Source organism: Leptosomus discolor, chromosome 4 (assembly GCF_034619465.1).
Source record: "Leptosomus discolor isolate bLepDis1 chromosome 4, bLepDis1.hap2, whole genome shotgun sequence".
NCBI classification, from domain to species: domain Eukaryota; kingdom Metazoa; phylum Chordata; class Aves; order Leptosomiformes; family Leptosomidae; genus Leptosomus; species Leptosomus discolor.
The window spans coordinates 54,447,069-54,462,456 of record NC_141394.1 but is presented as its reverse complement, the minus strand read 5'-3'; the positions used below and the strand labels follow the sequence as shown (position 1 = coordinate 54,462,456).

The 15,388-nt window shown below is 40.0% G+C and overlaps 1 protein-coding gene across 1 annotated transcript; it reads right to left on the bottom strand.

The window, feature by feature from the left end:
* Positions 1-227: 227 nt before the first annotated feature.
* TXK (TXK tyrosine kinase) lies at positions 228-14,881 on the bottom strand. The gene is made up of 14 exons (XM_009960621.2): positions 14,811-14,881; positions 14,479-14,581; positions 13,472-13,677; positions 12,355-12,420; positions 11,584-11,638; positions 10,706-10,785; positions 9,254-9,381; positions 7,970-8,044; positions 6,854-7,025; positions 5,928-6,144; positions 4,928-4,992; positions 2,747-2,865; positions 2,127-2,284; positions 228-794 (listed from the first exon to the last, which is right to left on the bottom strand). Exons 1-14 carry the CDS (start codon positions 14,879-14,881, stop codon positions 726-728), a joined length of 1,584 nt encoding a protein of 527 aa, XP_009958923.2. The 3' UTR covers positions 228-725.
* Between the last annotated feature and the right edge of the window lie 507 nt (positions 14,882-15,388).

Here is a 15,388-nt window from a genome sequence, read left to right as displayed (position 1 = left end):
TTGAAATGGAAAGTGCAACCCCCTTCCCTCCAAATTATTATAATTTTGAAATTAACGGGTGTTCAGGCAAAGATATGGGGAATAGGAATAACAGTTCTTTACTAATATATATATATATATATATATATAACACAAGGCAGGGAAAAACAAACAACCCACTGCTTTACACTGACAGAGTCAGAAACACAACCTGACACCCTGTTAGGGTGGCAGTAGCAGTCCGATAAGATGCTGGCTGCAGTCCTCCTGAAGTGATGGGTGTAGTTCTGTGGAAGCAGCGACCTTGTAAAAGGGTCTGGTCTTCCTCCGAAGGTCCAGTGGTAGGTAGGTAGCTCTTGTCCTCTGGAACTCCAGTGGGGGAAAAAACTCCTCTGGGAATCCAGTGGAAGAAGGCTGCTAGGGTGTTCGAAATCTCAGTTTTTATTTGGCATGGACTGCTTGGCTCCTTCCCCCCTGGGCGGAGCATCTCACAATGGGATGGGGAGTCATGAGGCAGTTCCTTGATGGGCCATTAACAGGAGATAGTCCAGGAGCGAGTTACCGATGGGTCAGGCGATAAGGCATTGTTGTGCCCAGTAACAGAAGATAGTCCAGAGGGGGGAGGCAGGGAGCACCGCCCCACCTGGTCTCAACAGCTCCTGAAGATGGTAATAGAATACTTTTTTTTTCCTTTTGGCACATTTTACACTGTAATCTAGGACACTATATTGGTATAAAATCTCTGATTATCCCATCTCCACTATATCTGTGAGGGTCTCTAGTAACTCTGCAAAAGTAGGACGTCCTTCAGGTTTCTGAAAAGAAAAGCAGAGGATAAATTTACGTTAGCGGATTGGTCAATTATAGTACCAGACTCGAGAAGATGATTACAAGTTCATATGAGCTACCACTTAAAAATTACATTTTATTTTATTAATACAGAAGAAAAGATCAAGTTTATCACTTGAGGGGAAAAATCATCTGTTCTACATGACACCAGCAGCATAAACATGGCCACTTTTCCAAGCATTCCTAAAATTTCTTTCTATTTATTTCAATTCTGGACCAGAATTCTTATGGGATTTCTCCCCTGTAAAAAGGTCGCTGGAAAGCCCTACATCTCAGGAAACCATGATACTCAGCAATGTTTCCTGGGTTGTAGAAAAAGGGTCTTCCCTGCTATAATGTTTGATGTACTGCAGCTCAGTATGGAACAAACACCTGGCTGACAGCAGACAGAAGAGAGAACTTCTTCCCCATCCTCTCTCTGCTGGCTGGCATCCCGATGGACGTTTGCAGTAAGCAAGCAAGCTAGATGCAGTTTAGATTTCAGTTTCAAGCTTTTTTTACTCAGGCTTTAAAAATTTCATATAGTTTTAAAAGATGGGCAAGACATGAGAGGTAGGATAATGGAGACAATTTTAGCAACAAGGTTCCCCAGCTCCTCTCAGTGCGTGCCTGCCTGTTTAAATGAAAGCATTGCACACAAAGCTCTTCTGAAAGTACTTTTTATCTAAAATGAAAGATTCATTTCCTGTAGATACTAGAGAAGGAGGGACCTTAAGCGATTACTCAGATGGAGAAGTTGATAAAATCAATGTTTTGATACCAATATAAGAAAGAAATAAATGCTGAAGAAATGGAGAAAGAACATCAAGTACTAAGAGTGGAGAGGGTAAAAGGGGTCCAGCCTAGGAGGTGTAGTGATGTGCACAGATACTGATGTAAACCTGAAAAATGGGGTTTAAAATCCTCATTTAGTGGGCATACCCACTTTGCATATGAATGTGTTATGGTTATAATTCAGAGCAGAGTCAGAGAAAGCTATGCATGATACAGAGGTGTGGAAAAGGTATTATATTTAATGCAGTAGAGAAGCGAGGCAATATTGGGGTATTCAAAACCAGGGATGGTGTAGACCTGTTGTACTGATGATGTGCTTTATATTTATTAGATGCAGCAGTCAAAAGAAACAGAGGCTGGTAAACCTCAGTGTGGCTTGTGAAAAGCATAGTGAGAGATACTGAGAATGCCACAGATCTGAAACAAGGATTTAATGCTTCAATTTTTAAAGATTGCTTTTATATGCACATTACAAATAAATAATAAATTAAAGTAGTATGAAAGGGAAAAAAAGGGCAACAAACCTCGTGCCAGCAGCTGTACATGACTTTGTACACATTATGTGATGCCAAATGTGGTCGATAAAGTCGATTACCCTGAGAAATCTCACAGACAACTTCAGAATTTGACTTACAGTCGAAAGGCATTTTGCCTTCTGTGAAAACTTCCCACATCAGTACACCTAGATGTGAATCAAAATATTTAGGACAAAACAAAAATCCCAAACCCACAAGCTCTTTAACAACACTAGAAGAACAAAACCCACTCTTGATTATTTGTATGTTGAAAAATGCATGAAAATATGGGCAACTTGAGGTGAAGGAAGAGAGGCAACCAAAACCATTTTCAACTAACAGAGTTCTGCTGTCTTTTAAGTCAGCTAAGTTGGTAGTCCATGAAACTGAGATGAAATACATTTGTCTAATGTGGGACTTACCAAGCATGCATATTTCATTCAAAATCTAGTTTTTAGGCACAGAGCCTCTCTATTGAAAAACATGCTCATCCAATATAGGCAAGAGCTTAAAAATGGAAAGGACTAAAGCTTAAGATAGGTAGCATGAGTAAAAAGTTATGCTTTCCTAAATCACATCAATAGTTTTAGGGAAACACAGTATGTTGCACATTCCCCTAATCAACTCACCAAATGACCAGACATCTGATTTGCTGCTGTATTTTTTGAAATGGAAGACTTCAGGAGATGACCATTTGACTGGAAACTTGGCACCTGAAGAGCTGACATATTCGTCATCGATGACATACCTAAAGAATAACAGGAGACAGCATATATTTGAATGATAGTTAAAGGGCAAGCAGTTCTGGCGACATTTCCACGGACGATTTATAATGCCATAAAAATACAGTGTCAATTTAGAAGCAAGGAAATGGTATCACTAATTTAGTATAAAATGTACACAGATACCCACACTGGGAGCTATGCACTTAAAAAGATTCCTGTTTAAATGAATGATTTTAATTGTTCATGAGAAGTGTGTTAGAATAAAATATTTTAATACTATCCATAAGACTGACAGGATGGTTGTTATTGTCATCTTCTGGGCGTATATGGATAGGACACATCCCTTCACCATGGGCAGGAAAACCAGCAGTAATAAATAATTATTGTCTCTTTTTAAAAGAGCCCACCTTTTCAACAACTTGTTGTACGCAGACACTACTGGTAGAGGGCTACACTTCATAACTGCCCAACTTCTCTAGTACCTGGCACATTGTTACAGAAGCAACACAGAAAGAAACATTCACCACATAGAAGGCAACAGCTCTTGCAGGTGCACTGGAAAACTAATCTTCTTTGCCCAAGCTTATAGGAGCTGACCTCCCAGATAAGATCAAATTATGTGCCTGATGCAGGCATTTATAGGGCAACATTTTAAAAGGCTACTAGACTAACCCCTACATACATACAAGCTCTGTGCACATTTTGCCTATATTAATGTTTCTAAGCAGATGACAGATGTGCACTACACAGCATTTGTTCTCACAGAAGGCATTATGCATTGGCACCTTTTAGAGCACCTTTTAAAGGAGGTCACATTGAAAGAAAACATCTGTTTGTCTCCTTTTCTCATTTTGGTGCAGGCACAGAAAGATGCGGAGTTATTGGGTAAGGAACATATGAAATAACCAGCAGTGGCAGTTGTGTGAGCTCTGAATAATTACATTGTGTTCCTGCCACCTCTCCACGGTCTTCCCGGGAAAGTGAGTGCCTGTCCTAGAGCCACACCACTGAGCAACAGTGAGCCATTAAGATCCATTGTTCTCAGTCTGGACCCTGACAGCCCCTTGGTTTCTTCCCGTGTTTTCTGGTGCATTTGGATGGGTTCAGACCCCTGATACTGACCTTACCCTTTTGGGGAGCAGTGTAACTAGCGGGCACTGCCATGGTATGGGACGGCTTTTTGAAAAACAAGTATATAGCTATGAACTGCTGGGGTGTTGTCAACCTTAGGTTAGAAACAGGAGGCAAAACCAAAGATAAAGGTAAGCAGCATGGCTGTGCTGATCTAATGACTTGCAGCCGCAAGGTGAATGTCACCACCACCTCCTGCTCAGGTCCACGCACTGCCTTTCAAGTTCATCTGCCTCTAAAGTGATCCAATTCAGTCTGCTAATCCTAAAGAAAAACCAGCCAGTAAAACACAGAAGTGGAGAGTTTTATGCTGGGCTTGCAAGGGGAAAGAAGGAAGGAGTGAGACAATTCTCTGGGTAGCAGTTAGTCATTTGGTCAACTCAGCTTCCTCTGGAGGAAGTCTGTGAGGGCAAAGCTACGTTTCTCTGGCCTGTGCTTGTCTGAGTGTTCACTTTCCCCATCTTTGGCTGGTTCTCTCATTAAGCAGAAAAACCACATCCCTGCCAGAGCAGCACAAATCATGCTTCCTGCCCACCCTGCTGCTCCTCCCTGCCTCCTGCCTGACCTACTCAGCTGCTGCTGCCTGGAAAGGTCAGCACCAGCACCCGAATCTGTGCCTCCCCTTTCTGTCCTCTCCACTGCTCGGAAAAGTTGGGGAATTTTTTCTTCAAGCTCCTGGCAGCCCTGTGCGCCCTGGGCATTTCTCTGTCCATAAATACTTCTGAAGTTTACCTGGCGGTTTGTTTACCTATCTTACACTCATCAATAGCAAGAGGAGGACATGACATCCAGTTCATGGTACAGCAGTGAAACGTTGTAATTTTCATCAGAATTCAAAACTTGACTGCACTGGGATTCCCCACACCAGCGAAGCAAGCAATGGGGTTAACTCAAGGTCATGCTGCAGCTGACTGCAAATAGGTACTCACGAAACATGTGTCAATGGCCTCGTACCTCGCCATACCAAAGTCGGATACTTTAACGATGTGCTCCATGTTGACTAAACAGTTTCTTGCAGCCTGGGGAAAATGAGAGAAACATATCTGAAGTCTGTGCTAAAGCATTTTAAGCAAAATACAACAGCTAATTATTTTTGTTTCAGTTCATACTGTTTATATTCTAAAAGGAGATCAGTGTCTTGCTCAAAAATGTAAGTGAATTTCTGGCTCTGAGTCAACAAACATATTTTGCTACTGTGTAGTTAGACACATATTCCATATATCAGCTTAAATGCTCATAGTACTAATTGCAATAATTTTACACCTTCCTGCACAATGAAAGAAATTTTATGCTGCAGAGTCTAGTTATCCAAGTAGACACTTTCCTGAACACTGGCATTAAGAGACAAAATGTTTTATGGCTTTTTCATTACAGAAATCAGGATCTCCTTGGAAATTTTGAAGATTTTACATTTCTTCAGAAGTGCAGGGAGGAGAGCAGGACGATTTTCTCTCTGCATTCAGATGTGAGCATTGAACAAAAAGCAGAGAGGAAGGAAACAAGCTGATCTCCTGTGGTTCCCTGCGTATGAGGGGTAGGGCAGAAAAGCCCTCCAGATATCCCAGCAACAAGGTAAGGCAGTAGGGAGCAGAAAAAATGGAGATAGAAAAAGGTTTTTTTAAAAAAAACCCAAAATCCTCATTGTTGATGACCTTTTGTATTGATGTGATTTTTGGTTGTATTGTGATCACTGCATAATACACTTGTATTGCAATGTCCTAAGGCCAGCCTGCTCCATGCTAGTATCCCAATTTTCTCTGACTTTTCTCAATTACCAAGTAGTTTTTCCAGCTGACCACAGACAAAAGAACAGCTGAAAAGTTTTGGTTTACAGGCAGTAAAACATTGTTGGCTTATTAGATTCCGCAGGGCTGAAGTCCTACAGAACACATTAGTCCTGTCCCATAATACTGCCAATATTTACCAAGAACTTCAGAAAACCTATTGCACTTACTAAATCACGGTGAATAAAGTTATTTCTTTCCAGGTATTCCATCCCTTCACACACATCCTGGCACATCCTCAGCAGCACGTCCCTGCCAAGTTTGCCTCGCCTTTGCCGAAGGTAATTGAGCAGGCAGCCATTTTCCATGAATTCAGTCACAACGTAGAGAGGCTTGTGACGTGTGCACACTCCATAAAGCTGGACCAGCTTTGAGTGGGAAAGTTTCCTGTTTAAAATCACATTTTAGACAGGTGAGCATTTGTTCTTGGCAGGTAACTAGACCATTGGTTCTCATGATGGTTTTGAAAAATACTTTTAGTACTTGATAAACAGTATTCCATTCAACTGGCCTCAGAGTTGTCTGCCTACAATTTCTCCCAAAAGTTTCACTCTTTGAGTTTATAATTGTTCATCAGTTATATAAATGGAGTGAATGCAAAGCTTGATTTAGATGATGTGAAATTGAAAGGTCTAGTTATGCCTGGCTTTCAGGCAGAGGACATGACCCTGCGAGGGTTCTTCTCTTCTGGGCTGTGCCAAGACCTGGTCTGGATACTTTCCTAATTTGCAAAATTAGCAGAAATAGTAATATAGTTTCTCAAAAGCTTTAGTTAGGTACAAGCTCTGCCAGTGGTCCTAAAGGAACCTGATTATGGATGAACAAATAATTGTAGGAGCACATTTATTTATCAGCACATTTACTCTCCATTCAGCTCCATAGCACAAAGCAGTGGATTCCCTAAAGAAAGACCCTGACAATGGGTGCAGCTAGCATCTGTGTCAGTCCAATTCAGTGCTTTAAAGCAGCCTTGCTGTTCTGCACATCCACCATTCCCATCAAACTGGTTTGTCTGCATGTTTTAAGTGGAATTAGTTTATACTTATTTCTTGGTCATCTCAATGTCAACTGCCAGTATGGAAGCTTTTGTACTTACATCATCACTTTGGCCTCTTCGATGAAATCATCTTCAGACATTGCACCTTCACTGATTGTTTTGATGGCAACCTTGATGGTGGCTTTCCATTTACCGAGGTGAACAACTCCAAACTGCCCGCGCCCAAGTTCTTTCATGAACACCAATTCAGATGGGTTTAATTCCCACTCCTCTATAAAATCAACACAATATGTTACAATGGTCAGGCCAGCTTTCCTGAACTGTGCTCCAGGAGACATGCCTTGCTTTTTGCAGTTAATGTATGCAGCAAAACATCACAATTGTTCATCAGCTATAGCATGAGTTTTGGATATCTGAAAAATTCCACATGCTCGTATAAGTTTATATGTGAACATTACTTCGCAGTTGTAGAATGTGAGTAGTGTTTATATAAGAATGTCTGAGGCTTGAAGAAAAGGCAGGTTTTAACTTTGATTACATCTAAGAACTTTTTTGGCATTATCATATATGGTGTTTTTATCTCTGAACCAGTTCCAGAAGGACAGTATAGCTACAGAACTAGTTACTGGCTGCCTCTACTGTAATAACCACAATAATTCTACCTTTCAGAAATACTAAACCCTGAGATTCATGGGAACACGAAAGATACTAAATTTTGGAGGTTCCTATTATCAACCAGATGTTATGAACTTCCTGATCTATATACACAAAATGGGCACTTATTGCTTGTTTTCTATAATACTATGTAAGATTTCATTCTTATTTCTAAAATTTGCAGAACAGACAAAGAAAATCTTCCCCATAAATAATATTAATTTTTATTTCCTAAGCATTTAATAAAGTAAATAGCCTTTGAAAACCTATTAAATGTGTATTTGAGTCTTAGGAACGTCTAGATAGCTCAGAAATGCACTGGTGGTTGTAACAGAAGCACAACAGTTGCTGAACAGAAGGACTTGAGTCAGGTGTCTCATTTGGTACTGAGACCTTACGAGGAAATTAGCGTCTGTTTCTGGTAAATATGCGGCTCTTTGTATGTTTCTCTTTACTGGGAAATTTTGTACATACAACTTAATTATTAGCTAGGTGAATGTGATATAAATTCTTGCCTAGGCAGATAGCTAAATTTCCACTAAAAGAAAACAAAAAATTTACCATAACTCAATACTGATGTTGCTGTTGAAGAACATCCAGCTGATCCAACTGGATGTCGGAGACGAGAGATAAGACCTATAGGGGACAAAGCAACAATATTCTGTTGACCAATTACTCCATTATAAAGTACGCTATATGGTATCTCTTCTCAAACAAAACCATTTGGAATCTGATGTAAATTTCTTATTTTTTGAGGTTACTTTTTCTTACAGCTTGTTTGGACAAAACACTACAGTGAGAAGAAATAATGGAAGACTATTCAATAGGGGCCTGACTACAAAAGTACTTTCATACAATCAAAAGTGATACTTTTGCTTGTTTGTACAATGTTAGTGATCTTAAATGAGTACTACAATACTATATCACCCACCTAAGCCGTCTCTTGCAGCATGATTTATTAGGATTGTTTCCCTTTGCAACAAATATTTTTGTGTCTGTCATTCATTTTCTTTGAATTCATGAGCCAAATGTACCAGCAAGTACATTCCTCACCAAGGAGTCCCCGCGTTCATTTGTTCTTTCCACTGATACTTTCAGGTCCTCTTCTACTTTGTGTGTTTCCTACAATCCTCCTCCCTCCAGCAAAAGGCTCTGTCCATTCCGATATCGTCCTTCCTCACTAGTGTGAGGGATTTCTGTGTGTTTGCCCATCTACACTCATTCAGGGTACAAACACTTTATGTTGTACTAAAATGATCCGTAGAACCAAGGTGAAGGGCATTTTTTAATGCTAAAAAATATAAAAGGCTGCTGTTAGGCAACAATTAGAGGTGGCTAACTCTGATAGGCTGCAAACCAGTGTTAGAGTCCTTGTGCTCCCTAATCCTGCCTTTGATTGTTTGTGAGGTGGGGGGGTTTTGCCAGTAAAATCAGTAGAATGCTGCCTGCTGGTGCATAGCATAGCTTCTGCTTCAATTAAATTGCATGCATGCAAGTCCTATTGTAGATAAGGAAAGAATCATGATCCAATTTCATACAAGTCCCATTCAGTCAAATATGAACCAAGAGAATACAGAGCAGCTTAATACATTAGGCTTCTAGCTTTGTAAAATTCATTTAATACATGTAGATGAGTTTGGTAGCTTCACTTTCCCCATGGTGTATGCACACTGTAGCTGTGATTTGGCAGAAGGGATCATTGCATATTTAAATTCATTAGCAATAGAAAAACTTGTATCTCTTTACATAAGGAAAGTATTAGAGGAAGAGTGATTTCCAGTCTCTCAAAGTCCTAAGGATTTTCAGATCATCAGTTGTAAAATCTTATCACCTTGCATGCATTACCTGCAGCATTGTGTTGATGATACTCGATGAGTTCAGGAACAGATGAAAAGAGATATTTTTCTGCCACATAATATTGTCCCAAGTGGTTTTTCTTAATTTGATAATGTCGAATATCTCCACTATGACTTCTGAAATCCACAAAGGATTATCATTTTCAGTAAAAATAATTTATACTATAAATCTGATTTAATTTCACTTTGAAAGAACGCACAGAAAAATCTGAAAACTTGGGGTACAATTCTCAACTTAAAATGGCTGTGTGTAGCAGGGATACTGTTTCAGGAAAAACAAAAAGACTCATTAACCAGATCTCTCTCCCAGCTTTAGGAGATATTGCACTATGGTTTTTATTGCACAATTACTTAATCCTGTATCGTTGCATTCGTAACAGCCATAGTGTTTAACATATTCCTCCTAATTCACCACTTATTTGAATCTAAGCTTTTAAAATCAAAATGTTCTTCATTACCTGAGTTTTCCCCCAAAAGTTAAAAACATATTCATGTACAGTGTGAGATTAAATTTTCTGTTATTCTTCTCCAAAGGATCCTCACCGCAGCTTTTATTTGATACATTTTCTTTTCTGTATTTCTCCACATTATCCACCTTTCTTGATTTCTGTATATTTTGCTGCCCATCTATCCCTGCTTTCCGTGAGACTCAAAATGAAGTAGTTTGCATTTCAGGCTGGAGGTGGTTGCTGAAGATTGGTACCCTACCATAACCATGAGCCTGTGCCCAGCACAGGAGTGGTGGAGTGGGCTCCCGCTACGTTTCCCAGGAGAGGAGGGAGGGAGGAAGAGGAGAATGGTGGTAGCACCAATGCCTTTGCCTTGCTTCTCTCACCTCTGGCTTCCTCTAAGAGGGAGAAAAGGAAAGCAGATACCGCTGATGCAGGAGGATGTAGGAAGGCTGAGAGAGGGGGATACAAGGCAGCTTGGGATGGGATAGGTCAGTGCTGTGGGTGATTGCTACTGATGTGGGGGAAAAGTCAGTCCTGTGGCAGTCCCCCAGCAAAAGAAGTAAGACTGCACAGCGAGGAGGTGAGAGTCTGGGATGAATTTACAGTGCGCAGAGCCTGTGGAGAAGGGAAGCAGTTTGGTGTGGTGGCTGAAGGCTGTCGTGGTGTGATGGTGGTAGCCATGGCACTTCATGCAGAAAAGCAGGCAAGAGGATGCGAATGTAAGATCTTATTGTCTGCATTACATGGGTGGGATGCACAGCTTTCACAGCAGATTATTTGAGGATTTCAATGAGTGCAGTTAATCTTGTCTTGGCAGGATATTTGCACTCTGACTCCCAGATCCACTGCCCACCATCATCTTTTCTGCACACAGGGTGGTTCCCTGCTCTGTGCACTGTGTGTCCAACCTCCCCACTTATCCTGAGGATTTTGGGGTAAGCTCTTCCATCCCCTCTTGATTCAAACCCTAACCATTCAGAACAACTCACCCTTTAGCCTGCGAATACATGGACAGTGTAAGGAGTCCCTGTTGGCTTGAATCTCTGACAACAAATGCGCCTTCTTTGGACTGAAAAGAAATCCAAGTAGAGTTATTTTCTGCTTTTGAGCTTGAATAATCCTCCCTTGAGATAGGACTTGCAGCTGATTACCCAATTCGGTGGAATACCTATGACTATTTGGGAGGGGGATAAAGCAGTGGAGAATGGGAATTGATAGCCAGGTACATAGCAGAGCAAAAGTAACCACAGGAAGGTAATAAGTGGCAGGCAATTTCTTGGAGTTGAATAATTTAGGTGAATCATACTCTTCAGTGTGAAGTAGTGAAAATGCTTTGATTTATTAAAAAACCAAGTTGTACAAATCACTAGAAAAAATACTGTAAAACAGTTCTATCTGAGATGTTCTTCTCCAGTCTGTCTTGTCCAAGCCATGCGATAGTCCTTGAGCAAAGACCTAATGAGTTAGGCCCTTTGGTAATTGAGAGGGGGTAAAACGCAATATGGAATGTTTGCTCTATTCATAAGGAAGATGCAGGGGTTTTAAGCTCTGCTAACCTCGCTAATTTACTTACTATAAGTTTTTCAGTCTTCAACATTTCATACAAAAGACAAACACAGTAAACTGCATGTAATTCAATTTATCTAGTATGGAAAATCTACACAGAATTTGCTGGGGCTACAAGTTAAAACTCTGTGAAGTCTGGATAGTCTGCACTGTACGCTTACCCTAGAAACATTTTAATTTTAAAGCACATACTTTCTTACTGCATACCAAACAGATTTGGATTTGACTGTGGTAACGGTCTTGATGCCTCTACTGATAGATCTTTCTAGATATCCTTAGCTCTATGTATAAGCTGAGTTACCTTCTGGCGCAAGAGAAGTTCTGCCTGGCTTCTGTTTATGTTTTTGCAGTACCACCTGCAACAAGGAAATGACCTACCCTTTAATTTCAGCCAGTAAAAATTAATGTTTGCTCTGTTTCACAAAAGTAATCCATTTTAATATTTGCACTATTCCCAGTCCAAAAACCTGAATGGAACCATCGTCGTATATAAACATGTCTTAATTCAGAATGACTTTATCAGGCCATTGTAAATGTGACAACCTTTTTCCCCACTCACTGTGATAAAATATGAGCTCAAACAAAAGCAAGCCCAGGAAACAGTTACGCCTAACTGTGATGAAATTTACAGTCCTGGGCGATGTACCAAGCTCTCTTCTCTAGAATTTTACGAATTTTACTCTTCTCTCCAGTAAATTAAGTTGAAGTAATTTGAATTAGCTTCTAGTCAATTAATTACATGCTTACAACAGGAGGCGATCAGAATATAGAGATGTTATGTAGTGAGCCTACAGAAATAGGAAACATCTGGATTCTGACATTACGATTTATGCAAATGAATGTTGTTGAAGTGCTCAGTGTTTGTAACTTCACGTTACACACTCTGAGCAAATAGTTCCAAATCAGAATGGTTAATTCATTTTAAGAGTAATGTTTTGTAACATAAAAAAAGAAAGGTTTTGATAAACACCTGTTCACATCCACTAAAGATTGAAAGATCAAGCACTAAAATGTATCACCACGAACCATTTTTAGAAAAGAAAGCACAATTATAATTTTCAAGAGTACTTACTCATATGTTTCTAAATTACTTTTCTTGTTCTCAGTAACGTAGTTGCTGGGAATTAGACCTTCGTTCCTGAAACAACATGTTGGGGATAATGTTATAGTATGGTGTAAAATAATAATAGGATTAAGGTACACGTCTTCCTTTTACTGAATTACAAAGGTCCCTTATGCTATTGGCTATATCATTAGATACTGAATCCCAGCGTGGGAACTGAATGGAAGTCTGAATCTTTTCACCCCAAGCACAATCTTTCTGCCCCACAAATGTGCATGGCTACTGAAATGAAAGTCAGCTGGGACAGACTGCTGACAGCAGCATGTTAATGAAAATCTTCAAGCCAAATAAAAAGAAAATTTAGAAAAAAGTTGTATATTTCTTCTGAATCAGAAGCCACCCTCTTCGTTTCTGGCCTATACAAAGCTTTTATATGAAGAAGAATAAAGGGTGTGCTTGCATGTATATACAAAATAATAATCAGTGTACTTGCTGCAAATATGAGCAGAGAAAAATAATTTTAAAATATTTAAAGGAGAAAGCTGAATAAAAAGGAGACAGCCATTACACAACATATAGCCATTCTCAACAGCAGAGTACAGGATACACTGAAGAAAATACAAAGGAGAAAGAGGAATGACATGAAAAAAAGGTAAACGTGCAAAGGATCCTAACGAAAGTTATCTAGCTCTCTAAAACATCCAGGAATTTTGGATCAGAGATTTTGTTTCAGGCACATGTCTTAATCATCTCTATGGTCTTTATGAAGTGTTTACACATACACACTGCATTGTAAAGCACCTGAAGTATGGAAAGCTACATTTGCACATGACTCAGAGCCCAGTAATTCACATGGTACTCAAATGCCCTTAGGTTGCTCAGGAAATTACCAAATCTAGGGCTTAACTCTGAATTCCCAACAGATTCTAGATTCCCCACTCATTTCTGGGGTGCCAAACTGCTGAAAGTCTGCCCATTCAATCCATGTGCCTTGTACATAGCTGAACACTTTCAAACCTGCCCCTAAATTGTCACATGTCTTGTTCAACCTGCCCACTTTCACAGGGGTTGTTTTAGGCTTTTTCTTTCTGTGTAGGGAGATTGAAACAGATGCCCACTCTCTTACCCATGCTGGTCTCTTGCTTTCCACCAGTGGGGATCATACTGTTCAAGGATAATGTATTCTTCTGACTTCTTGAGCGGTAAATCCAAGGGTCCTCTAGCAAAAAAGTCATAGAGTGCAATAACTCTGGGGTTTTTTGTGTAGTCTTCCACAGCCTCAGCAGGTAGAGGAGGTAATGGCTTGTTCTTTAACTGCAATTGCCTCTTATGCTAGTGAAAAAAAAGTGTCTTTCATAATTAGTCTTTTCTCCCTAGTATTGCTTGCTTAATCCCTGCTATTAGACCATGTCAGTAACTGAAAGGAACTCATCACGGTCATTACTTCCCCTTGTAAAGTACTATCACCTCATCACTTGTAGAACAGCGAGACTTACATTTGAGTAATTTAATATAGTAAGCCATAATGACAATGGAAAGTACAGTGAATAATAAACAAGCCATCTACCTAAGCAGGGTTACTTCTACGTGGTATGAGCGCTGGGACAACCCCTCAGCTGGTGTAAAAGCAGAGCAGCATCGAAGTTAGTGGAGTTACAATATGTCTGGAAATTTTGTCATTTGTCTGGAGAATTAGCACGGAGAGTGCTGCATTTTCTTAGCAAATCATCAGGAACATAATAATTTTCTTTTGCATCAGGTTAGGTTCTAGCTTTGCACTCAGTTATGCTTTGAAAACTCAGATTAATTCAATTTAGATCTAGTAGAAGTGAGGTGGACGCTTCACATGCCAGCTGAGAAAGATGAGCTTGCATCTGCCCAACAGGGCAGTCCCACCCTTCCCATCTCCATCACCCAAACCCAAAAGAAGGAACCACCTTGCCCATGACAGCAAGCTTGGGAAACCTCATTGTGACCCTGTATGTACATTAGCATGAATCTTTGGATACCTTTACTCTATCATTTTTAAGTAACGAAGAATCTTAGGTGCTCAACAGTTAGTTACTCCTCTGCTTGTTCTGCTATGGTATATCACCTCAATTCCCTCTTTTCACCTGCCAAAATGTTACTTACCCTGCACTTCCAAGTAGATGCATAGGAAACGGCTGGTTGTGAGGTTGAGTATTGGGTCACTAGGCCAGTATCAGAGTCCAGGTTCATTTTTGTTCTCATTGCTCTGATTTTGAGAAACACAAAGTATTTGTGTGAATATATATCTATAAATAATCACATGAAAGCATTCATGGCTATATATGCCTTCCTTCATTGGGGATATGCAGGCTAGAGTGTCTTTCAACTCCTGTATAACTAGAAGTTCTACTGAAAATAGAGGGATTTTGATAAGTCCTTTATGTGTAGAAGTTTTGATCATCCTAATTGCCGAAAATCTTAGACATTTCACATACCTTTTTTGCACTGTGCAGCAGCAGCAGCAGCAGAAAACAGACTGGATGGTGTGATCTGTGAACAAGAACATTTTCCATATTTGCAGTATTCCTGTTTGTTCACAAACTTTCAGAATTAAGGTCTATCTTATGCTTAACCCCAGTGTTAGCTCTGTCTTGCTGTGAGATATCTAGCAAATCATTAAAGCTGAATATGCACCCACCAAAGACAGCAGATCTTTCCCACCACCCTACCTGTTTGTTCCCACTGTCTCCCTTAAAATGTCTTAGCCATTATGAGGCCATGTGGTGAGTTAAACCAGCTCCCTAAGTCAGCAAAAATAAAGAGACCTTGTCAGCCAGATCAGTACTGATCTGACTGATCACACCACTCCATACAAGCTCTAACCAGTGCAACCAAGGGGATGAGAACACCGTCAGGGACAGGAGGTGCAGAGCTGTCCCCTTCAGCACTGACATAATTTTTAGACCATTCAAACCAAATACAAAACCACACTTGCATGACAAGTATTTTCTTATTGTGAAGTTTATTAAAGAAGACACACTACATTCAGTTTTTTGAATTAATACTGATTTTC